At 47.9% G+C, this 24,677-nt stretch overlaps 1 protein-coding gene across 1 annotated transcript in view; it reads right to left on the bottom strand.

The window, feature by feature from the left end:
* Positions 1-22,472, bottom strand: part of LVRN (laeverin) — a 147,796-nt gene extending 125,324 nt beyond the window's left edge. Inside the window, exon 1 of the mRNA XM_088477703.1 lies at positions 21,714-22,472. Within this exon, the coding sequence (XP_088333829.1) occupies positions 21,714-22,411 (698 nt within the window). The 5' untranslated portion in view covers positions 22,412-22,472. The remainder of the gene's footprint in view (positions 1-21,713) is intronic.
* Between the last annotated feature and the right edge of the window lie 2,205 nt (positions 22,473-24,677).

Below are 24,677 nucleotides of genomic sequence, written 5' to 3'. Positions count from 1 at the left end.
ATCAGATGTCAGATATCGTTATCTGACAAACGGGAACGCGCATCGTTGATCGTCCATCGTTCAGGTATGTCAGATATGAACGATTTTCCTTCAGATATGAACGACTGAACGATTTTTAAATCGTTATCGTTCATATCTGAAGGAAAAATCTGATCGTGTGTATGCACAATAAGTCTTAATATTAAATCTTGCGTGTTTTCCCAGTGCCCATCTCTCGGCTACATCAAAGTGCAAGGTGGCAGGGGGATTTTGCTGGGCAAACACCCGAGAAATGAAGTGTAGGGTGAACACTCATAAACATATAAGTATCTTTATTTATCCATCTATCATCTATGTCATATATATATATATATACACATACACACACTACACTTGAAACCCAGTATACACTGTTGGAGAGCAATTACTAACAAAATGTTTTGTTACAGTATCTATAACCCCAGTGTTACTCATAGAGGGGCCTATTCATCATAACTTAAAATTAGATGGAGGTAATTAGGTTTGGAACTCGCATGGAGTTCTACCTAATTACCGGAGGAATTCATCATTCCTCATCTCCATAACTATCTATTTCGAAAAGCTGTCATCTTTGCGATGACAGCTTTTCAAGAAATAGATAGTTTTCCCTCTCTACACTAACTTACCGCAGCTGTAATCAGTGCTGCGCATGCGCTGTTACATCCATAAAACCAGCGCATGCGCAGCACTGCCTACAGCTGCGGTAATTTCGTGTGTCCCCCCCCAACACCCCCACCCCCCTCCGAAAACCTCCTCCCATCCCCGACTTACCTGGGCTCTGTCGCTTCCTCCGGCTTCGGTGGCAGTTAAGTTTTTCTTAAACTTTACTGTGTTCTGCTGGGAGGGACCAGAGCACTGGAGGGAGACGCCGGGGGACTTGACCAGCTGAAAGCAGGTGTTACCTGCTATTCGCCACTTTACAGTGGCGGATAGTAACTCCATCAAATTCCGAAAATACATAATTTTCGGAATTTGATGAATACCATAATTTCCATATCCCCATAATAATGTATGGGAAGTGTGGAAATTAACGCAGGGGGTTCTGTCCCCAGCCAGCCAGCACCCCCTTCTGTATCCAGCCCCCACTTCTGTGTCCACAGCCAGCCAGCACCCACTTCTGTATCTAGCCCCCACTTCCGTGTCCACAGCCAGCCAGCACCCTCTTCTGTATTCAGCCCCCACTTGTGTCCCCAGCAAACCGGCACACCCTTCTGTATCCAGCCCCCACTTCCATGTCCCCAGCCAGCCAGAACCCCCTTCTGTATCCAGCCCCCACTTCCGTGTCGCCAGCCAGGCAGCACCCCTTCTGTATCCAACCCCCACTTCCGTGTCCCCAGCCAGCCAGCACCCCTTCTGTATCCAGCCCCCACTTCCGTGTCGCCAGCCAGCCAGCACCCCTTCTGTATCCAGCCCCCACTTCCGTGTCCCCAGCCAGCCAGCACCCCCTTGTATCCAGCCCCTTGTGTCCCCAGCCAGCCAGTACCCCCTTGTATCCAGCCCCTTGTGTCCCCAGCCAGCCAGCACCCCCTTCTGTATGCAGCCCCCACTTCCGTGTCCCCAGCCAGCCAGCACCCCCTTCTGTATGCAGCCCCCACTTCCGTGTCCCCAGCCATCCAGCACCCTCTTCTGTATTCAGCCCCCACTTGTGTCCCCAGCAAACCGGCACCCCCTTCTGTATCCAGTCCCCACTTCCGTGTCGCCAGCCAGCCAGCACCCCCTTGTATCAAGCCCAGGGGCGCCGAGAGGGGGGGGCGCAGGTACAGATTACCCGGGCTTCCTGAGGGGCCCGGCGGGGGCCCGGGTCCGACACCGCCCCCCCCCCTCCCTCGCAGCAGCCCAGCACACAGCGTGTGCTGAGCTGCAGTTGGAGACTGCTCGTGGCTGCTGAGCAGCAGCCACAGCAGTCTCCTATGCCTGTGCGGGGGAGCGATCACACTGATCGCGCCCCCCCTGGCTTTGGGCCGGGCTGAGGGGGCTCAGAGCGCCCCCTCCCCAGCGCTTCGCGCCGCTTCACGCCGCTTCGCGCCTCTGCAAATCTTTTTTATTTATTTCTTTTTCGGCAAGGGGGCGTGGCCACACCTCCCGAGAGTAGGCCATGCCCCCTATTACCGGGGCCCACCTTGGCTCTTGGCGGCCTTGATCCAGCCCCCACTTGTGTCCCCAGCCAGCCAGCACCCCCTTCTGTATCCAGCCCCCACTTCCATGTCCCCAGCCAGCCAGAACCCCCTTCTGTATCCAGCCCCCACTTCGGTGTCCCCAGCCAGCCAGCACCCCCTTCTGTTTGCAGCCAGCCAACCCTCACTTCTGTGTCCCCAGCCTGACTGCCCCTCCTTCTGTTTCCCCAGAGAGCCAGCCTGTTTACCCTTCTTTGTCCAGTCCAGCCCCACCTCACTTACCTTCCTCTTAACGGCTCCTCTCTAGTCTCATCCAGCCCTCCAGCGGCGGTGGCGGGTGAAGGAGTGGGCGGGCAGCAGGCTCCTCTCAGCGGCGGTGCAGTGTGACGTCACGCACCGTGCGCTTTCTTTGGTAAAAAAAAAACTTTTAAGCACTGCGGCGGACGGTGATTGGGGATGTGGGCAGGGAGTGGGCGGATCCTGCATGGCTCCTCGCCCCTGGCAGCTGTGTGGTGGCAGTGGTTACGGGCATGAAAGTGCGGCTTCTGGAGCCACCCCTTGGAGGGTGACACCCGTTGCGGCCCGCATCCCCCGTATCCCCCTTGTGACGCCACTGAGTAGATGTACTAAACCTAGGGGGTATATTTACTAAAATGAGAGTTTTTAGAAGTGGAGATGTTGCCCATAGCACCAATCAAATTCTAGTTATTTATCTAGCACCTTCTAAAAGATAATAGTTACAATCTGATTGGTTGCTATGTGCAACATCTCTGCTTCTAAAACCCGCACTTTAGTAAATTTACCACTAGGAGAAAGATAAAGTGGATGGCGATAAAGTACCAACCAATCAGCTCCTAGCTGCCACTTTACAGGCTGTGTTTGAAATACTTTATCTAAGGCTTAGTACATCTCCCCCAGTGTGACATAAATAGCAGTGAAATCCTGAAACCTCTTTTGTATGGAATTCCTGGATTTTATGTCACAGGAAAATCCGGGAATTCCCTACAATTCATCTAAGGTAAAGTATGAAACAGACAATTTCTAAAAAACAAAGCTTTATATCCACTATAAACAGGACCAAAGCTATCACTGAAACTCCCCTAAAGACCCATTAATTTTGTATCCATATCACTGCAAATTGCTTCGGTGGATAAAATACTACCGAAGAAATAGAGTATTTCTCCGATGTGTGGACAGCTGTTCCGAAAAGCAGCTATCCGCATGATTATCTAGTGTTACTTACCGGCAGTGGCGTAACTAGGGTATTTGGAGCCAAGGGCAAATGTAACAATGTAGCCCCCCCCATGTGCATGTGGCAAAGGCGCGCGCCCCCACAAATGGGCGTGGTCACTTAAAAATGGGGCGTGTCAACATGACACACATCTCTTTATCATCACTCTTCCTTTCCATATGTACCTTAACCCCAGTAGTGACCCATATACAGTACCCCCATTATGCAATGTCCCCAGTTGTGGTCCCTCTTATGCAGACCCCCAGTAGTGGTCCCCCTTATGCAGCCCCCCATTAGATCCCCTTATACAGTACCCCCAGTATGCAATGCCCCCAGTAGTGGTCCCCCTTATGCAGCCCCTCATTCGTTCCCCTTACTCAGTGCCCCCAGTAGTGGTCCCCCTTGTATAGTGCCCCCAGTAGCAGTCCCCCCAATGCAGTGCCCCCAGTAGTGGTACTCCCTTATGCAGTGCCCCCAGTAGTAGTCCCCCCTATGCAGTGCCCCCAGTAGTGGTACCCCCTATGCAGTGCCCTTTATATAGTGCCCACAGCAGAAGTCCCCCCCATGCAGTTTTCCCAGCAGTGGTCCCCCTTATGCAGGCCCCCAGCAGTGATTCCCCCTATCCAGTGCCCCTTATACAGTGCCCCCTGTAGTGGTCCTCCCTATTTAGTGCCCCCCAGTAGTGGTCCAGTGCAGTGCTCCTTGTGCCCCTAGTACTAAGCCCCTTAGATAGTGCCCCCAGCAGTAGTCCTCCCCATGCAGTGTTCCCAGTAGTGGTCCCCCTTATGCAGGCCCACAGTAGTGATCCCCCCTATCCAGTGCCCTTATACAGTGCCCCCTGTAGTGGTCCTCCCTATTTAGGACCCCCAGTAGTGGTCCCCTAGTAGTAAGCCCCTTATATATTGTCCCCAATAGTAGCTTCCTTTGTGCCCCTAGTAGTAAGCCCCTAATATAGTGCCCCCAGTAGCAGTTCCCCCCCCAGTAGTGGTCCCCAGTAGAGGTTCCCCCTCCCAATGCGGTGCCCCCAGTAGCAGCCCCCCCCCAGTTGTAGTCCCCAATAGTGCCACACCCGCAGTAGAGGTCCCCCCCAGTAATGGTGCCCCCAGTAGTAGCCCCCCCGTAGTGCAGAAACACAAGTTAAAATAAAATTAAAAAAAATACACTTACCTGAATCCACGCTCCGGCCACTTGTCCCGCCGCCGCACATCAGTCCTCCCGGGCTGGCACACTCTGCATTATGGGAGAGACGTCATTACGTCTCTCCCATTACTCACTGCAGGAGCCGGAAGGCGGAGCTCGTGAGTGAGCTCCAGTCCGGCTCTTGCAGTGGGCGCTGCAGCAGAGTCTGTCTGACTCTCATTGGCTGCTGGTTAACACACACAACGCTGCAGTGCTGGCGACGATGTGTGTGTTAAACTGCACAGCCTGAGCCCGCCTCCCACCCTCCTCCTGGCGCTATTGGGTAAGTGCTCAGGGGGAGGGAAGGGGCTCGGCTGTGCAGCACAGGACAGTTGCTGGGCGCGGGGAAGCCTAGCGCCGGTCCTGTGTAAATGTGTAGCACGGTCGGCGCTACACTGCCTAACTAAGACGGGCCGGACCATGGCCGGCGGCGCCCCCCCCCACCGCCTGTCTTACAGCGCCCAGGCACGTGCCCCTCTCGCCCTGCCCTAGTTATGACACTGCTTACCGGAGAAGTGCTGGCCTTCTGCGCGTGCGTGACCTGGGTTCACACATGTGCACAACTGGTCTCGCAGTGAGGAGGCGGCGGAGGATCCGCTCGTATCCTTCTTTGCAACCCTATACATCCTTCCCATAAGAAGGAGCGAAGGTCTGGGAACACACTCTAACTGAAGAGGGCATTGGTCCCTGCAGGCAAACTCTGAGAGCTTTCAGTGTTCTGAGGGCCTGATTCAGAGCTGAACGCTCTGACCAGAGCACTCGCTCTGAATCAGGGCCCTCCTACCTTTTTTTGGACCGTCCTCATGGACGCTCGCATAGCTGTGGGTTACCACCCACAGCTATAGCGAGCATCCATGGTGATGGTCGCGATGGTCTTGACCATCGCGACCATCGGGTTTGCGACGGAGACCCTGCGGTAGGGTCTCACTGCCGCAAGCCCTGGAGTGATTTTAGCTCTATCAGAGCCAAAATCACTCCCACTGACATCACTAGTGATGTCAGTGGGGCCGGCTTCAGACGGTAGGCGTTCCCATGGGAACGCCTCCATCTGGCAGGCATGCCCCCGGCACGCCCACCAAAGGGGGCGTGCTGTCAATCAACATCAACAGCACGCCCCCTTTGGTGCGAGACTCGGAGCGACAGCTTGGCTGTCGCAGTCCGGGTCTCGCGCATGCGCACGATGGAGCTCCCTCCGTCATGTGCATGCGCAGTGGGGCAACATCGACCCGTTTGCGAGCGTCCTTTGCTTGCGAACGGGTCTGAATGACCCCCTGAGTTTGCTGAATAGCAGGTGGCTCCATCAGGCTCCTGATAATGAATGGGCCCATTACTTAAAACAAGATGAAACTACCGTTTCTGCATGTGTAATGGGCCCATTTAGGATGATGAATAGGCAGGAAAACAATTATTGCAAAGCAATTAGATAGAGTATATGTGATATCTCTAGATTTCAGGTGCATTGCGCTGCGGAATATAGTATGTGTGAGCTATATAAATAATTTCCATCAAACAGAATCAGACTTTACGAGGTGCACAGTCATCATCATCATCATACATGACGCTTCCATACACATATTTTACTGGACTCAGAGGCAGTTTAAAAGAGCAAGAGGCTCGTGTGCAGTTTCCGTGTGTGCCCCCCTCTCTCGCTAGCGTAGATGCAGAATAGACGATTGCAGGTCTCCAGGAGTGTAATGTCCATGCCATGTTCCCGGTGATTTCTGCAGCACTAGACTCCGGAGAGGTAAGTATAATGAATGCATGCAGGGTGTGTGGTGTGTGCCCCCGTCTCTCACTAGCGCAGATGCAGAATAGACGATTGCAGGTCTCCAGGAGTGTAATGTCCATGCCATGTTCCCGGTGATTTCTGCAGTGCTAGACTCCGGAGAGGTAAGTATAATGAATGCAGGGTGTGTAGTGTGTGCCCCCCTCTCTTGCTAGCGCAGATGCAGAATAGACATGTGCAGGTCTCCAGGAGTGTAATGTCCACGCCATGTTCCCGGTGATTTCTGCAGTGCTAGACTCCGGAGAGGTACAGTAAGTATAATGAATGCATGCAGGGTGTGTAGTGTGTGCCCCCCTCTCTCGCTAGCGCAGATGCAGAATAGACATGTGCAGGTCTCCAGGAGTGTAATGTCCACGCCATGTTCCCGGTGATTTCTGCAGCGCTAGACTCCGGAGAGGTAAGTATAATGAATGCATGCAGGGTGTGTAGTGTGTACCCCCCTCTCTCGCTAGTGCAGATGCAGAATAGACATGGGCAGGTCTCCAGGACTGTAATGTCCATGCCATGTTCCCGGTGATTTCTGCAGCGCTAGACTCCGGAGAGGTACAGTATAATGAATGCATGCAGGGTGTGTGGTGTGTGCCCCCCTCTCTCGCTAGCGCAGATGCAGAATAGACATGGGCAGGTCTCCAGGAATGTAATGTCCACGCCATGTTCTCAGTGATTTCTGCAGCTATATTCGAAGAGGTAAGTATAATGAATGCATGCAGGGTGTGTAGTGTGTGCCCCCTCTCTCGCTAGCGCAGATGCAGAATAGACATGTGCAGGTCTCCAGGAGTGTAATGTCCACGTCATGTTCCCGGTGATTTCTGCAGCGCTAGACTCCGGAGAGGTAAGTATAATGAATGCATGCAGGGTGTGTGGTGTGTGCCCCCCTCTCTCGCTAGCGCAGATGCAGAATAGACATGTGCAGGTCTCCAGGAGTGTAATGTCCACGCCATGTTCCCAGTGATTTCTGCAGCGCTAGACTCCGGAGAGGTATAGTAAGTATAATGAATGCATGCAGGGTGTGTGGTGTGTACCCCCGTCTCTCGCTAGCGCAGATGCAGAATAGACATGGGCAGGTCTCCAGGAATGTAATGTCCACGCCATGTTCCCGGTGATTTCTGCAGCTATATTCGGAGAGGTACAGTAAGTATAATGAATGCATGCAGGGTGTGTGGTGTGTACCCCCGTCTCTCGCTAGCGCAGATGCAGAATAGACATGGGCAGGTCTCCAGGAATGTAATGTCCACGCCATGTTCCCAGTTATTTCTGCAGCTATATTCAGTAAGTATAATGAATGCATGCAGGTTGTATAGTGCGGGCTCCCCTGGACCCATGGACCAATATGCACCGTACACCCTGCACCCATTATAGATACGCCCATGACTGCAACATCATGTTAAAAAGAAAATGCAGATTTTCTAATAAATTACAGGTTTACGCAGAGCAATTACAAGTAAATGTGAAATAATATTTGGTTTTAAAGAGTAGTCACAATAATGTACAATAGTTTATAAGATCTCAAATATACATCTCACAACAGATTGCAACATTTTTAAGTAAAAAGCTTTAAAATGAGGGATAGTAGTTTATGTGCGCTCAGTTCCGTGCTTAGGACCGAGTGCTACTGAGAGTGCAGAAAATGATATAGCAAGATTCACGGCCATTTCCATTAAGCTTTTATTAGTGCAGACCTATGTTTTTTCAACAAAATGTGAACAACAGTGTCCATGTACAGCGTTCTGCTTATTACAAGTGACATCTCAGTATAAAACAACATAATATAGGAAAGAAATGTGTTGCTTTTTTACACCTGAATATTACTGGACTAATTTATTCATAGCTATTCATCCAATTAATAAGCATTGTATAAAGAGGTGTCTGCACAGATATGCAACTCCTATTAGTTTTTATGAAAGTGATTATATCATGAGCTTAGAGCTGCCAGACTTATTCTCTCTTTGTTGCTCTTTAGCACTTTTTTCCTTTTAATTTTATTTTGAGCATCCTGCCAGAGAGGTCATATCAGCATTTTACTACCTATAAAAGTCCAGAAACTACATTATAAAATTCACTATTTATTAAATGAGACACTGCTGTGTATTTTCTTTGGGGTTATTGGAGCACAAGCCTAGAGAATACTATTATGTTTTGATATGGGATAAGCTAATATTGGCATGCTCATGCAAAATATACTAAATTAAATTACCTGTAAAACACTGTATACATAAAGAAAAATAAATAAAAATCTCCCTATATAATGTAATTAACACAAAATAATACCTACTCTATTAATGCAAATCAATTATGTAAATGCAAATATGACAACCTTTTTAGGAAAATGCACTAATAAAAACAATTAATAAAGACGTGTGTCCTGTTATTGATGATGTAGGTATGAGAAGGACTGTGACCTCTGGGCCTGATTCAGAGCCGGACGCTATTTGCGCTCGCTCGTTCAGAAAAAGGGGCCTGCTATTTAAATTGAGCGCTCGCTCTTTGCGGTCTGTTGACGCCTCTATGTCTGAGCGAGCGAACGAAACATGCGCTCGCTATTTTGTAAAGATGCCCCGTGGCCGCTCGCATCCTACGTCATCTCCGCTATTTATTTGATTAATCGAGTACATCGAAAGGCGTCTGCGTTCGGATCACCACTCCCCGTTTTCAAGCACCTTCCCCTGTTACCACCCACAAATGCCTTATCCTGTCACTCAATTTAGCAGGCACTCGCTATTTTGCGAGCACTCGATTTACGACCGCAATGACTGGTTGGCGCATGCGCATTACGACCCATACGCATGCGCAGTTGTGCGAACATCGCTCGGAGCGAACGAGCGGCCGCTTACGAGCGGCTCTGAATCAGGCCCTCTATTTAGTAAATGGCAAAAAGCTGGTGAATAGCTCTCCACCCTATTAAGATGTTACAGTCAGCGATATCACTAAAGATAGCCCCTGCTGGCGATGAGATTTGATGGGTTTTGCCCCCAAAACAGGATGATGCCTATTTATCAAGGATCACAGCACTGCTACAATGCTTGTTCATATCAGGATGGTAAAGACAGAAAAAAATTCTATGCGAGTAGTTTTAAAATATTTCTTATTTAATAAAATATCTATCTATTCATTTTATTATAATTTTTTCATATATATACTGTATATATTTTTTAGTGAAGCTGAAAGCCCAAGTTCTTGCATGTGCAAACTGGCTAGCTGGGTCACACGTACATATTCTCAGAGACGGAACCAGCAAAGCGATAGCCTAGTGACTGACTGGCCAAAACAGTAACTAAAGCTTTAGCACATTGCAAACTGAATATCAGTCATTTATATTACTTTTTTCCAGAAGACACAATCTCAGAAGAGAATTATCTTTTTGTTAATTCTAATTAAAATGTAACCAAAATGGCTAGAAAAGATTTTTTTTTCATATCAAGTGAGCTATAAGCAAATGTGATTTAGTTAATCTTGCGTCGGCATCCTAAAAAAAAAAAAATCACAATTGCAAAAACATGATTATACAAAGGATTTCATAAACCAAATCTGCAAATAGTGGGCCTGATTCAGAGCCGGATGCTCTGACCACAGCGCTCGCTCTGAATCAGGACCCTCCTCCCTCAACTTGGAGCGGCCTCATGGACGTCCATGATGATGGTCGCGATGGTCAAGACAATTGGGCTTGCGACGAGACCCTGCGGTAGGGTCTCGGTGACCGCAAGCCCTGGAGTGATTTTGGCTCTATCAGAGCCAAAATCACTCCCACTGACATCACTACTGATGTCAGTGGGGCCGGACTCAGACGGTTGGCGTTCCCAAAGGGGGGCGTGCTGTCACTCACCATCGACAGCACGCCCCCTTTGGTGCGAGACCCATAACGACGGCTTGGCCGTCGTTATTCGGGTCTCGCGCATGCGCACGATGGAGCTCCCTCCGTCATGCGCATGCACAATTCGGCACCATCGACCCGCTTGCGAGCGTCCTGCGCTTGCGAGCGGGTCTGAATCAGCCCCAGTGTTCTTTGGGCCTGATTAAGCAGCAGACGCAAATGCAATCCCAACTGCAATCGCTTATGGATCGCAGTTGCTAAAATATGCTAATGCTTGCCAAAGCCCAGCCGACATAAAGACGCCCACTGCTGCCTTCTCATATCCGTCCAATATCACACTCCTGCGTAAACATCGGTACCATCGACATAAATCAAGCAGTCACGCAGCATGTACAGCAGGTCTGACCAGCCGCAAACACTGCAGCTCTCCTGGCAAGCAGAGAACTCTCATGCTGTGAATGCAATCGCTATGTCTAATTTAGCACGCCAATGAAACAGAGTTGAAACGGTCACCCACCCTCCGTTACCACCAAACGCTGACCACATGACACTCACTTTGCGATTGGATCCTCTGTCCGTACCTAGTCGCAATACAATTGCAACGCATGCGCAGTGCGACTTACACGTATACACAATTGTAAAGGTTCACTAGAACTGTGTAACCACGGCATTGCATCCGATGCTGAATCAGGCCCTTAGTGCACTGTTTCAATCATTGCCTACTGACCACCAGACAATAACTACTGAGGGGCCACATTGTTTGAAAGAGAGGCCTCCCATCTTTCAAACAAGGGTTTTGGCCAGTATTGGAGAGATAGGGCACAATATACCTGTAGATGCGAGCTTGTGGTTGGCAGAAGTTCTCTCTGCTAACCACTCTCTTGCTCCCGAAGTACTATTGGTGGCAATGTTAGTTTGTGCATGCTCTCAGTAAAGTCATGTTTTTGCAGAGCTCCTGTATCCTGTTGGGTCTGGTTACAACAGACAAATTTGCATGGTTTCAAAAGTTTGGTTGTGATGGCTCAAGTTATCCGATGCATAGAACCACTATTTTTTGATGAACACATCGTAAACACATTGCTTAAATTCAAGAAGGAATGGCACGTTTACTGCTCTGCAGGTCTGTCAGACAGATCTAAAAAGTACTGGCATACACTGCTAAATTTTGCTGGTGGTGAGGCAGTGGACAAGGCTGATACTTTTGTCTATACAGAGGGGGAGAGTAATGAGGAGCCAGAATTTACTTAACTACTCTCCTGGAAGTTCTGGGAGTCTCCCGATTTTTTGTGTAGTCCTCAAGATCCCCAAAAGAGTGGGTGGATCTCCCGCGTCTCGCCCACTTAAAATAACAAAAATACCATGTGTGGACATTTTAGTGTTGACATGTTAAATGTCAACCTTTTGAATCATGTCTATAAAATGATGGACAATCTAATGACCATGTCAACCTGTCAACATTCAGAACCAGTCGACCTTCAGGTGTCGACCCTCTGAATGTCGACCTTTATACCACACCCTTGGAATGCATAGTGGGCTCATCATACCAAGGAACTTCTCTCTTGGTAAGTTGTACCCAACCTTTTGATTAGAGGGGGAAGTAGCACATAGCACAAAGTCGCTTGCAGCGACTTTTTACCCGCAGTGTGATTGACAGACTGGTACCTTTTGGGGGAGGTAACGGGGAGCGGCAGCAAAAACGCAGACGTGTTGCAGCTGTTTTCAGGTACGGTCGCATCCTGCGACTGTGATCCCGTATGCAATAACAATGGCATCTAAGTTGAGGCGGCCATTCTCCGTGGCCATAGGGTTACCCAAAACCCAATAATCGGAGGATCTGTGAACGCAGACACTTGGATTTGCGAAGCCGCAGGTGGTCGCTTCAATACATATCCTGGCTGCTGATGCATTAGCATATTTTCACAGATCCTCTGTGTGCAAGAGCAATGACATTAGTGTACACATCTGAATCAGGCCCTGTAACTAAAATGTACTGAAACGTTGGTGTAACCCTGTTGCATGTTGTGAGATTTGTTATCCCTATCTATGATAAGATTGTCTTTGGTGCCGCATACACTATACTTATTTAGTCCATCATTTCCTTACTGGGCACTACTTTTGGAAAGTTGACCTGGGCCTCTGTCGCCTAGCGCGTCCTACGTTGTCTTAACATGGTAATTGGTGGCCTCCATGCCATGTTGGCATTGTGTGGCATTAACATGCTCCTTGCTGCACTTACAGGTATGTTACTAGCCGCTACACCGAGTCAATCAACATATGGTATGCTGTATTGACATGTAGTGCACCAACCGCCGCACCGCGCCATTTGATCCGATGTATTTACACATGAATTGCCTGCAGTAGTGCTGAGCACTTTGATGCTGTCTTGCTTTATAGTTTATGCAAAGAGTCAATATATGCAGTGTTGATCCTTCTTTTCAAGACCTCTGCAATTTGCCCTGGCATGCTGTCAACCAACTTCTGGGCCACATACTGACTGATGGCCGCCCATTCTTGCCTAATCAATGCTTGGAGTTTGTCAGAATTTGTGGGTTTTTGTTTGTCCATCCGCCTCTTGAGGATTGCCCACAAGTTCTCAATGGGATTAAGGTCTGGGGAGTTTCCTGGCCATGGACTCAAAATTTCAATGTATTGCATACATTTAATGTAATTGTCAATAAAAGCATTTGACACTTATGAAATGCTTGTCATTTTACTTCAGCATACCATAGTAACATCTGACAAAAAAGGTCTAAAAGCACTGATGCAGAAAACTTTGTGAAAACGAATGCTTGCGTCATTCTCAAAACTTTTGGACATGGCTGTACTATTTCAACCTCTTTCGGCCAATCACAATCAAAACCAGTGCTTGACATTTCTGCAAGGGATGCCCATTACTATTCTAAGGAGTTTTCTATGTATTTCACTGTACACAAAATTACAGGCAGAAGGTGGTTAAAAAAACACCTTATACACAACACCAAACTTTTTGTCTTTCAATGATAAAAATTGGGGAGATAGGGGCATATTTATCAATTAACAATTATCAGGTTTTGCACCCAATAATTGTAATTTCTTATTGCCGCTATTTGCAATTATTTAGCTTCACTCGGATGTATAAAAAGTCACACGCAGAGACAGGAGCTTCAAAAGGAGCTCGCCCCTGCTTTGTGTCCGGAGTGAAGTGACCCCATCGGTGTTCTCTTCACTCCTGGGTGCTACTGTCCATGTGAAGTCTGCTGACCACGCATGTGTGATGGCCATTGCCTGGTAATTTTTGCAAAATGTAACCTATAGGCTACAATATGGATAAGATGGCGTTTCCTATCTGGGCCAAAGCTTGAAAAATCTTACAGCTTTGCAGTCCCCATAGACACCTATGGGGGCTGCAGCTGCTGTTGGAAATAGAGGAACAGCAGCAGATATCGGAGATATCCCTCCGTGGTACATTCGGGGGATACTTAATATTTGCGGGTATCCCCCGAAAAAATAGCTGTTTTCGGGGAATGTCCCACAATTTTATTTAATGATTAAGCCCCTTAATGATTTAAATCCATTAATGTGTTAGCTGGGGTCTTTAACACATTGTTTGCCCTGAATCCCTTGCCCTTGAGCTAGTAAGGCAGTCTTACCCCCTCTCCTATTCTGATTTTGGGTTTTCAGGGGATATATTAAGCTGAAGAGTGAAGAGTGGTCCACTCAGCAGTGGCATCACAAGGGGGGTGCGGGGGCGCACCTGGGTGTGACCCGCCGAGGGGTGACACTGGCACCCCCTCAGTGACAGGAGCTGGGTGCTGCCCTGTAGCATTAAGTGCAGCACTTGGCTCCTGCCACAGTGTGGTAGCCGGCACTCAGCACCTCTGGCACCCCCCACCACAACAGTGATGATACCCACGGCATGGGCCTGGGTTTGGGTCGCGAGGCCACACCCCTGTTAGTGAGGCCATGCCCAGTCCAGGAGGCCCCGCCCCATCGGATGTCACAGCGGGGAGGGACACCCTGCCACTCAGTGTACCTCCAAATACATGCCTTCTTTACATACTTAGAAAATGCACTGTGGAAAATAAAAACCACAAAAAAAAAAAAACAATCTCACCCTGGTCCCAAAGGCTACCAGACTTAGGGGGTATTCAATTAGGCTGCGAAAAGTCTAAATTGGCGATAAATTATCGCCGATGACGTCATTTTTGCATGTTTCAATTATCCCCGTATTCAATTTCAAAGACATTTCGCCGGGTCGAAAAGTCTTTTAAAAAAAACGGGGATAAGTTTTCACCATGTTTTACATGGCGAAAAAAAGTGCAGAATTGGGGTTTAGGGGTGCAGGCTTAAAAAAAGTTGCCTGCTCTCCTGGGAATGTCATTTAAAAATGAACTGTGTCAAAAAAAATTAAAAATCAGGACCCCACCAAAAAATTCACTTTTTTGGGGGGTGAAAAAATAATTAAAAACTAAAAAATACTTCTAAAATAGACAAATGAAATCCACAGGGTGTTTTCTTCATTGCGCAGAGTAGTGGCAGGTGCATTTTTGCAGAATTTTTAAAATTAACTTTAGGGACTTAAAAATATGCTTACCCCCATTTTCATGTACCCCAAGTGCTACCACTTCTACATTGCCGCAAATATGCACTTGCCTCGGCTATTACAAACCACGACTTCCTTCAGCAGGCAAAAATGGGGGTACCCATAGTGATCCCCCATGTCTGGACATCTTTAGGGGGGTCCCAGGCACATTTCCCAAAAATTCACGGTTTTTTTTCGTAGATGGTGCAACAAGACAATTTAAAAAAAATGGAGATAATTTTTCACTTGCCTGTAGCAGGTGAAAAAACCTGCAGAACTGGGGTTTAGGGGTGCAGGCTTTAAAAAATTAGCCTGCACCCTTGGGAATGCCCTCTTAAAACGAAATGTTACAAATAAAGTTAAAAAAAAAAATCGGGACACCCCAAAAAAATGTTTTACATTTTAGGGTAGAAAAAAAAAAGGGGAACAGTGTTTAAAAATAGCCAAATAGGATCAGGGGTATTCTGTAAGTATGCGGCAGGTGTTTTCTAGAATAGGCTATTAGCGGCAGGTGGTTTTTTTGCAGAATTTTTTTTAAATTTTCTTTAGGGACTTAAAAATTTGCTAGTACCCATTTTCATGTACCCAAATTTGATGGGACCACTTTTAAAAATGGAAAAAAAAAGCTAAGTGCTCTTCTGCATCACTTCTTCAATGTCGGGAAAAAACACCTGCTGCGCTATTTAAAAACCCGACTTTGTTTGGCAGGCAAAAACGGGGGTACCCATAGTGATCCCCCAGGTCTGGACATCTTTAGGGGGGGGTCCTAAAATGATTTCCCGAAAATTCCCGTATTTTTCGCAGATCAAAGTTTCACCTGTTCCCGATTTCGCCTACTTTGGAATTGAATAGGGGGAATAGCGGGCACGCGCACGATACTTTTCCACCTGGAAAACAGGCGAAGGAGGCAAAAAGTCCAGCAGGCGAAAAGTCTGGACTTTTCGCCTCAAATTGAATACGGGCCTTAAGCTGAAAAGCCCTATGGCTCTTTCCAATCCTTCTGGGCTGTAGATGCTGGGGTCAATGACAAGACTGAGAATAGTGCATTGGCATGACAGTAGTCCCACTATATTAGATCGGGGTCCCCGTTACTCCTGTCCATTAAGCCAAAAGTGTTAAAAATAAAAAAACAAATTTTCAAATAATAATTTGTCATGCTGTCATCAGGGGCGTATCTATAATGGGTACATGGTGTGCGGGGCACATGGGCACCTGGATCCAGGGGGGCCTACACCGCACTCCCTGCACCAGTGCTTGAAGTGTGCAGGTATGCAACAGTATGTCATATCGGCACTTCACTTCGGCATCCGTCCGGTGCTGGGACTGGCACTGTCTCAGCGTCGGTCAACAAGCGGCTGCTTGTATTCAATTTGGTATGGCCCCGGCTGCGAGCCATGATTGGCTCGCGGACCGCCAGCCAATCAGTGGTTGCCAGCGGCATATTGGCACTCCTCCGGCGCTGGGACTGTCACTGTCCCAGCGCCGGTCACCAAGTGGCTGCATGGTTAAATTTGGCTCCAGTCATGAGCTAATCATGGTTCGCGGACCGCCAGCCAATCAGGGGTGGTCATGTGGCCGCCCCGATTGGCTGCCGGTCAGCAAACTCTCATTTACTCAAGGCCGGCGCTGATTTAGGATTGAAGAAGGGGCCAGGGCCGCGGTCACCAGGGCAAAGCCAGGCAAGTTGGGCGGTGTGCTGTGGTCTACTTTACTGCGGGACCACCAGAGAGAGGAGGTGGCCCGCACTGTATCTGCACACGGGCCCCGTCCTCTCTTAAAACGCCCCTGGCTGTCATGTAGGGTAACCGTATCTCTGCCAGTTCTGGACTGAGGCAGAAATTAAGTGTTTGTTGTGAGTGGGAATGGCGCTGCACAGCAAGGAACACCCTTACAAATTCACCTGCTCCACCCCTTTTTATCATTACAATAATCTTGCTCCATAATATGAAGACTCATCTCTGTGTTCCTCTGAGGTGTAGGTGTACTCCATACTTCACTAGGGTCACCTTCCAACCTCTCCGACTCCTATCCTACATACGCTAAGAAACTGTGAATGAGTAAATGTGAATATTTAATAATATACGTGCATTTATCTTTTACTATGGATCACCAAGTGCTAAAACTATACTTTTACAGGGACACAGATTGAAAAAACTTGAGACCTTCATTGCATTGCACTGTGGTTATAACTTGACAACATTGACCAAAATAACCAATGCATATTATTTACAATGCACACTATTCAAAATACAGGGTCAATCCAATTGTGTGTGAAGGGTGCGATGTGCCTTTGCCACCGCGTTAAAACACCGACAACGGCACAGCATCTCACACCTCACTCCGAGCCCGGATTTGTATAACTTTGCTCAGAGCCCTATGGGACTGTGAGCACTTTTATGTGGATTCGGGCTGTGCCGTGATGACTCGCACACCCACAAGATCATCGCAGCTAATTGGATCGTGCCCTACATTAGAAACAGCTGAGTGATCCAGGCCTCCGGCACCAAAAACTAGACTTTAAGCTCAAATGGGCAGGGGAACCATGCATTAAACATGTAAACAATTCTGCATTTACATTACCTTATATAGGCTATAGTAATTTCCAAAGTATACAAAATATTGTTATAGTTTTTACCTCAGTTAAATTACTTTAATATACTTTAATATATTGTGGATGCCCTCCTGCAACTTATGCTTTAACTTGCTAGAGCTGGCCCAGTTCACAATCTATGGGGCCTATTCATCATAACTTAAACTAGGTATGATGAAGGTAATTAGGTTTAGAACTCGCATGGAGTTCTACCTAATTACTGGAGGAATTCATCATTCTGCCTCCCCATAACTATCTATTTCGAAAAGCTGTCATTTTTGCGAAGACAGCTTTTCGGGAAATAGTTATCTCTATCTACACTAACTTACCGCAGCTGGAATCCGTTCTGCGCATGTGCTGTTACATTCGTAAAGCCAGCGCATGCGCAGCACTGCCTACAGCGGCAGTAAGTTTGTGTCCCCCCCAACACCCTCCCCCCCCCGCTCATCTCCCCCCATCCCTGCACTTACCTGCCCGCTGCAGCGCCTCCGGTTCCGGTGGCTGTGCTGTCACGTGTTCTCGCAGCTGCCCACAGCGCAGTTTACAAAAAAAAACAACTTTTTTTTTTCTATACTTTATTGTGTCTGCACAGCCCCAGGAGCCAGAGGACGGACCAGAGTGCCAGAGGAAGACCCCGGAGGGCCTGCACACGCTGACACAGGTAAGTGTTACCTACTATACGCCACCTCACAGTGGCGAATAGTAACTCCATCGAATTCCGAAAATACATAATTTTCGGAATTTGATGAATACCATAATTTCCATATCCATATGGAAATTAACGCAGGGGGACTTAGCAAGGAGATATCAATGATATCTCCTGTGCTAAGTGTGTTCATGATTACTAAAATAACGTTAATTAAGGAAAATGTCCTTAAAAACGTTATTTTAGTGTTGTTATATAGGCACCTATATAAGTAAAGTAGCACAAGAGAATTCTATTATATCCCAGAGTCAGGAAAACCAACAATTGTCTTCAGGGGCGTATCTATAATGGGTGCAGGGTGTGCGGGGGACACGAGCCACTTTGTCCAGGGGGGCCCATTCCCCCCCCCGGGCCACACCGCACACCGTGCACCCATAGTCTTATACTTACCTAAAGTAGTGCTGCTTTGCATAGCAGCAAAAATCACTGGGAAAATGGCAGCAGCCTTTTTCCCAATTACCTGTGCATGCGCAGTACTACTGTCCTGGGAAAAAGGCACGGGAACCATTTTCCCAGAGACCCGCGTATGCGCAGTAGATTCTGGCACTAAGCCAGAATCTACAGTGCACCGTGGGACCGCCAGAGAGAAAAGGGGGCCCAAACTGAGTCTGCACGCGGACCCCTCCTCTCATAAAATGCCCCTGATTGTCTTGGATGATATAAATACATGACCAATAAGCACAACAGGAAAATCTAAATATAAATCAATCTATCTAGTAAAAGCTGCACCATGGTGTACACATACCAAATAATCAAAGTTGCATGGTGATTTACAGACTCTTTGGTATATCACTATGGGGCATACTTGCCGACATTATTGGGGAGATTTCCGGGAGCAGCAGGAGGGGACCTGCTGCTCTCCTCTTCAGGGGGTGGGGCCAGATGCTAGATGACATTAAGCCCCGCCCCTTAACAGAAACCCCCCCCCCCCCGCGATTCGTGGGTCTGTGGAGGAGGCGGGGCTAAATGACGCAATTTGCGCATTTAGCCCCGCCTCTTCCTTACGGACCCGAAAATGGCAGGTAAAATCTCCCCATCCTACCCACTTCACTAATAAGTGGGAAGGATGCGGGAGATATGCCTACTCCTCTGGGGGTGCGGGGGGTTACCCGAAAAATCGTGAGCCTCCCACGATTCCTGGGAAAGTAGGCATGTATGCTATGGGGCCCATTTATCATAGTATACTATATTTGCAGCTTAATCCCTGAAAACCACAAATATTATGTTTCCCCCAGATGTATACAGGCGGAAGATATCTGCTGCAATCCGTCCATTCCCGCTGGCAGCCACATAACCCATAGGTTTCTATGGGGATGCGATGCTGCCAAATTTACCAATTTCCAGAATGCGATGCATTAAAAAGATTGGTCCTCGCAGCTAACGCCATCTGAAGATGGTGTTAGCCACTGTAGCCTATGGGCTGCACTTCGCATAGTTAGACAGCAGAGGGTCCCCTCCCCGGCAATGGCGGCAGCGCATGTGCAGTCAGTGGGGCTGTACATGTGCCGTAGCCCCGGCTGCACTCCGGGAACATCACAGGGACAGGTCCTTTCGGAGCCCCTGTTCCAGCATGTGCCGGTTAATACATTGCACCGGTATGATTGCATCTTGCAATCACGGCCAGTAATGTCATGCCCAGATCTCATTACAAATGCAATCATTAATAAACGGGCCCTAAAGTATCATGAAAGAAGAAACAATAGATAGTTTAGAATAGTATCACAATAAAATAATATGATAAAAACACAATAAAGTTGTAAATTGTGGTTGATAGCTCTCTAACTTGACTGTCATATTGCAATGCTGGCACCAATGGTTCTGTAATGAATCAGGGTGGATAAAACATAATTTACGATTAAAATGCATTTTTTTGTATCTTGCAACAATATAAATATCCCCTTGACGTTTTGGACTGAGCAGTAATTATAATGGATGACTTATAACATACAAATTAAATATAGAACTAAGGGGTCTATGTATTTAGATGATGTGCTAACTGAATATCTGTATTGTCTCACCTGTAGCTATTCAATTCAGCACGCTGCTTAGTCCAACTAATGATTTCTCCTCGCACCCTCCTGGGGGTACGAGGAGAAATCCGACTAAAGAGGCTGTTTGCCAACTTAGCGCGGCACTAACAACCTCGCATCCGGCACCTTAGGCGGAGAATGACGGTTCTTGCAACTACACACCCTGATTAAGTCATGAGAACCGCCATTCCCCAAATTAACTACTTCCTGTCGGAGTAAACATCGCACCAAATTGAACAGCTTGAGGAGTCCCCCCCGCCCCATTGAACTCCCGTTGAATTGAATCGCCTCCACAGATTTTAGTAAAGCTGGAATTAAACAACTGGGACTTCTTATGTAGCACCATCAAAACCCTGCACGGGAGGCTTTTCTCTACTTCACCAACAGCCAATCGCTCCAAGAGTAAAGTCTATGAGGCCCATTTACCATTGATCGCTTTCATGCAAGTAACACCCTTGATCCCGTGGACTGCACATAGACATCCGCTATAGCAGAGGAGGGTTCCGGCGGATCCCTCCGCTGACTAATAGTGCGCAGTGTAGCCATAGGCTACAGCGGCTAACGTCATCTTCAGATGGCGTTAGCTGCCGGGGCCAATATCTGGAATGCATTGCATTCCGGATATTTGTAAAGTTGGCAGCATCGCCCCAAAGAAACCTATGGGGGAGGCGGCTGCCAGTATGGAAGATACCTGCTGTGGTTCCTCCTTAGTACATCCGAGGGATACTTAGTATTTGAGGTAAACCCCCGAAAACGGGTGTTTTCGGGGATTTTACCTCAAATATATTTGATAAATGGGCCCCTATGAATTCCACCCTGTATTTCGCCATTGCTTGCTATACTGTAGATAATGTGATCTCAAGATAGCACTACCTAGTGATGAATAGCGAAGCAGGCTATGGGGACACAGTGGGTATACAAAAATACAGGTCCTGAAGGAGAAGTGATCTCATTAGCAACCACTTTACACATCGCTGGGATGGGGCTCCTTGGATGTGATTATTCATACATCCAGACAACATTTATCTTTTATATTGTCCCAATAAGCGGCTAAAAGAAATTATAATTATTGGGTCTAAAACCAGATAACTAATAAATATGCCCCAATACAGGAAAATGTAGTAATAACCCATTTCTCTAGCAAAAAAAGCTATACATTAGGGATTATCACTGCTTCTCAAATAAGTCCCTTAATGCTATAGGTAATGAAAACAATTCCTATTATCTCCTAAGTTATTGGGGGGGGAAAAGTTTGTTATACAAAGTATCTGCATGTAGCTGGCAGGGTAGCTGACCTACCTACGGAGCAGTGGTGATGTACTTACTTATCTGCATGTAGCTGGCAGGGTAGCTGACCTACCTACGGAGCAGTGGTGATGTACTTACTTATCTGCATGTAGCTGGCAGGGTAGCTGACCTACCTACGGACCAGTGTACTGTACTTACTTATCTGCATGTAGCTGGCAGGGTAGCTGACCTACCTACGGAGCAGTGGTGATGTACTTACTTATGTGCATGTAGCTGGCAGGGTAGCTGACCTACCTACGGAGCAGTGGTGATGTACTTACTTATCTGCATGTAGCTGGCAGGGTAGCTGACCTACCTACGGAGCAGTGGTGATGTACTTACTTATCTGCATGTAGCTGGCAGGGTAGCTGACCTACCTACGGAGCAGTGGTGATGTACTTACTTGCCTGTGTTAAAATCCTCGTATTTCACTACAAACAGTCCTGAGTAGTCATCGCTCAGCAAACCATCGTAATGCAGTTCCAGCACGTAGAGGTTTCCTGCTAGAAGCGGCCGCTCTAGCTCGAGCACCAGGTACTGATGGGGCTCGGAGTACCACAGGTTGGCAATGGTAATGGTCTGCCCGTTTTCTAGTGTCTCCTCACCGCCGGCATCAGTGAGTCTGCGCCCGCCTGGTACCAGCTGGCTGGCCGCTTGCTCTACGCCCAGCAGTGCCAGCTGTACCCGGGAGATATTCAGCCGGTAGCTGTGCAGCAGCAACACGTCCGTCCCGTCCACACAGCTGACGGTGATGTTCACCTGCCCCGATAGGTGGTAGTAGCCCTCATCATCCGACTCCATCCTCGGCCACAGCTCTAGCTCATAGTGCAGTGGCACCAGGCTCAGGGGCAGCCGCGAGTTGTCCCAGATGCCAGGGCGCCCAGTGCCACTCGGAGGTGAGGTACATAGTGATGGGGAACTGGTGGAGTTCAGCGTGGAAGTGCTGGTGGCAGAGTGCCCCTCTCCGTGCTCAGCTTCTGTAGTCCTGGCATACAGGGCACCCAGCACTATCAGTGCCAGCAGCAGGGCAGCCAGGAGCAGAGCCAGCAGCGCAGCTGACATCCTGCTTAGGTAGAAGCCAGAGGAAGCCTTGGGTCCCATGTTGCAGAGTCAGGGGTGCCCAGCCTGGCTGCTGCCTGTGTGGTTTAGCTGTGTCCTGGGCTTCGCTTTCCAGAGTGAGTGCTGGGTGTGTCACAGGGTGACAGGGGAGGGTGCAGGGAAACGCTCCATGAATTTTTGGGTTGGGGAATACTATGCAACAGGAAGAATCAAGATTAAAAAAAAAAGATGTGCAAAAACAAAATATTAGAAACAATGTTACTAGTCCCAAAGCTCTATGAAACCCACATGCTGGGAGAGGCGCAGCATTGCGCAATCACAGGAAGATTACACTGAATAGGAGAGATGAGAATAATTACAGGAAAGGGGATGGGGAGAGGAACAAAGAAATTGAAGATGAAACAAACTGCAGAATCCAGAAGTGAGATAAACAAGCATATAACACGAAATTACACTCACACAGCATCCAGTAAGACTGGATAGATATATTTTATTTTAGCTCTGGGTCATTATGGCATGTAAACAGGGGCGCCACAACATTTTTAATTTAGGGTTTGCAAGATATAATTTAATTTTGACACCCTAATACTCTGAATTGTGCCCCTTCAGGGGTCGCCGGAGTAACCCACCACACCACCTGCCTGAAGACAGAGATCAGTAAGCCTGAGGGCTCTTTGCTTTTGCTGATTTGACCTCTGTATCACTCACAGACACAACCATAGGCGTGCGCAGACGCTGGCACAGGAGGTGCCGCTTCAGCACTTCCCCCTCCACCGGGTCATGGACAACCCCGTCCACACCTCCCAACGGGACATAGACCACTCACCTGTATGGCCAGGTGAGTGCAGGTGAGGGGTGTATGTCCCGAAGGGGTGGGGGGGTGGGGTAGTCCATGACCCGGCAGGGGGGGAAGTGCCCCTGTGCCAGCACCGGCACACTCCTATGCACACAACACTGACACAGCGCTACCGCACAGCTACAGGAACACATGCAACCAATAGCGTGTCCCTGTACAAACAAGTTATCCAAACAGCGCCGGGAGAGGGGGAGGACGATTACCCCTGTGCTGCCGTGAGTTGTAGATTGGCGTAAGCTTAGAAGCTTATTGCTACGGTGCACTGAGTGTTGTTCTAAGACTAGAAAGACCATAATGCAATGCGAAGCCGGCTGTTTTCCTAACTTTATGAAACCGGACAAATCAGTGAAAGGCAGTCTAATAATAAAACCTGTGCGTTAAGTCTGTCCCTGCATCAGAGCAGTTTAAGACCCCATGGGGCCCTAGGCAAGATTCTGGTTTAGGGCCCCTTCCCCGTCAATTCGTCGCTGCAAAAGTAATTTTTCCAGACTTATTGAATAACCACACCCCACCGCTAATTTAAACCCCAGTAAAGTGCAGACGTGCTGTGTAATGATGCAGAATAGGCAGGCCATATTACAGTACATGGTGCAGTCCATGACCAAGGTCTTCCATTTATATACCCTCCACACTCCCCTCTCTGCATCAGCATGACACAATCAGCCATAGACCAAACACAGTGGGGGCTAAAAACTATTAGGTGTGAGTCTGCAAAAGTGAGTTTGTTACATGAAACTCACAGACATCCGACGAATGTGCGCACCCAAGAAATGTGAGATCCAATTAAAAAATGGCAGTTTGCGAGACTCGCGGCGAGGGTGTGTGACTTTTCTACAAAATGTGACCTGGGAGAAATGCATGAAAAAGTGGGGAAATCATCATGGACCCCAGAAAACTGACAACTGAGATAGCAGGACCATATAGAAGGATGTTAGTGACCATAAGGAAAGTATTGGTGGTTTTTAAAAGGTGACAAATGACTGATTTTTGCACTTTTTATTAATGGTTGATAAATGATAGCAAGGAAGGGTTTTTCATCAAATTAAAGTCTAAGTACCATTTTGGGGTACAGGTAAATATCTCTATAATAATTTTCAGTGTTTTATACAAGTTTGTAAAAAGTTGGAACAAACACTTTTATCTCCCATCTATCAGTTCATAAACACATGTCTTCTACATACAAATGATGTCCTGCATCATTTACACCGCCACATACCTGTCCCACATTATTTACGCCTCCATATACCTGTCCCACATAATTTACACCTCCACATACCTGTCCCAAATCACTTACACCCCCACATACCTGTCCCACATAATTTACACCTCCTCATACCTGTCCCACATCATTTACACCTCCACATACCTGTCCCACATCATTTACACCTCCATATACCTGTCCCACATCATTTACACCTCCACATACCTGTCCCACATCATTCACACCTCCAC

This window comes from Taudactylus pleione, unplaced genomic scaffold (genome assembly GCF_031769625.1).
Source record: "Taudactylus pleione unplaced genomic scaffold, aTauple2 ptg000202l, whole genome shotgun sequence".
Taxonomy (NCBI): Eukaryota; Metazoa; Chordata; class Amphibia; order Anura; family Myobatrachidae; genus Taudactylus; species Taudactylus pleione.
The sequence above is the reverse complement of the archived record's forward strand: the minus strand, read 5'-3'. Positions and strand labels throughout refer to the sequence as shown.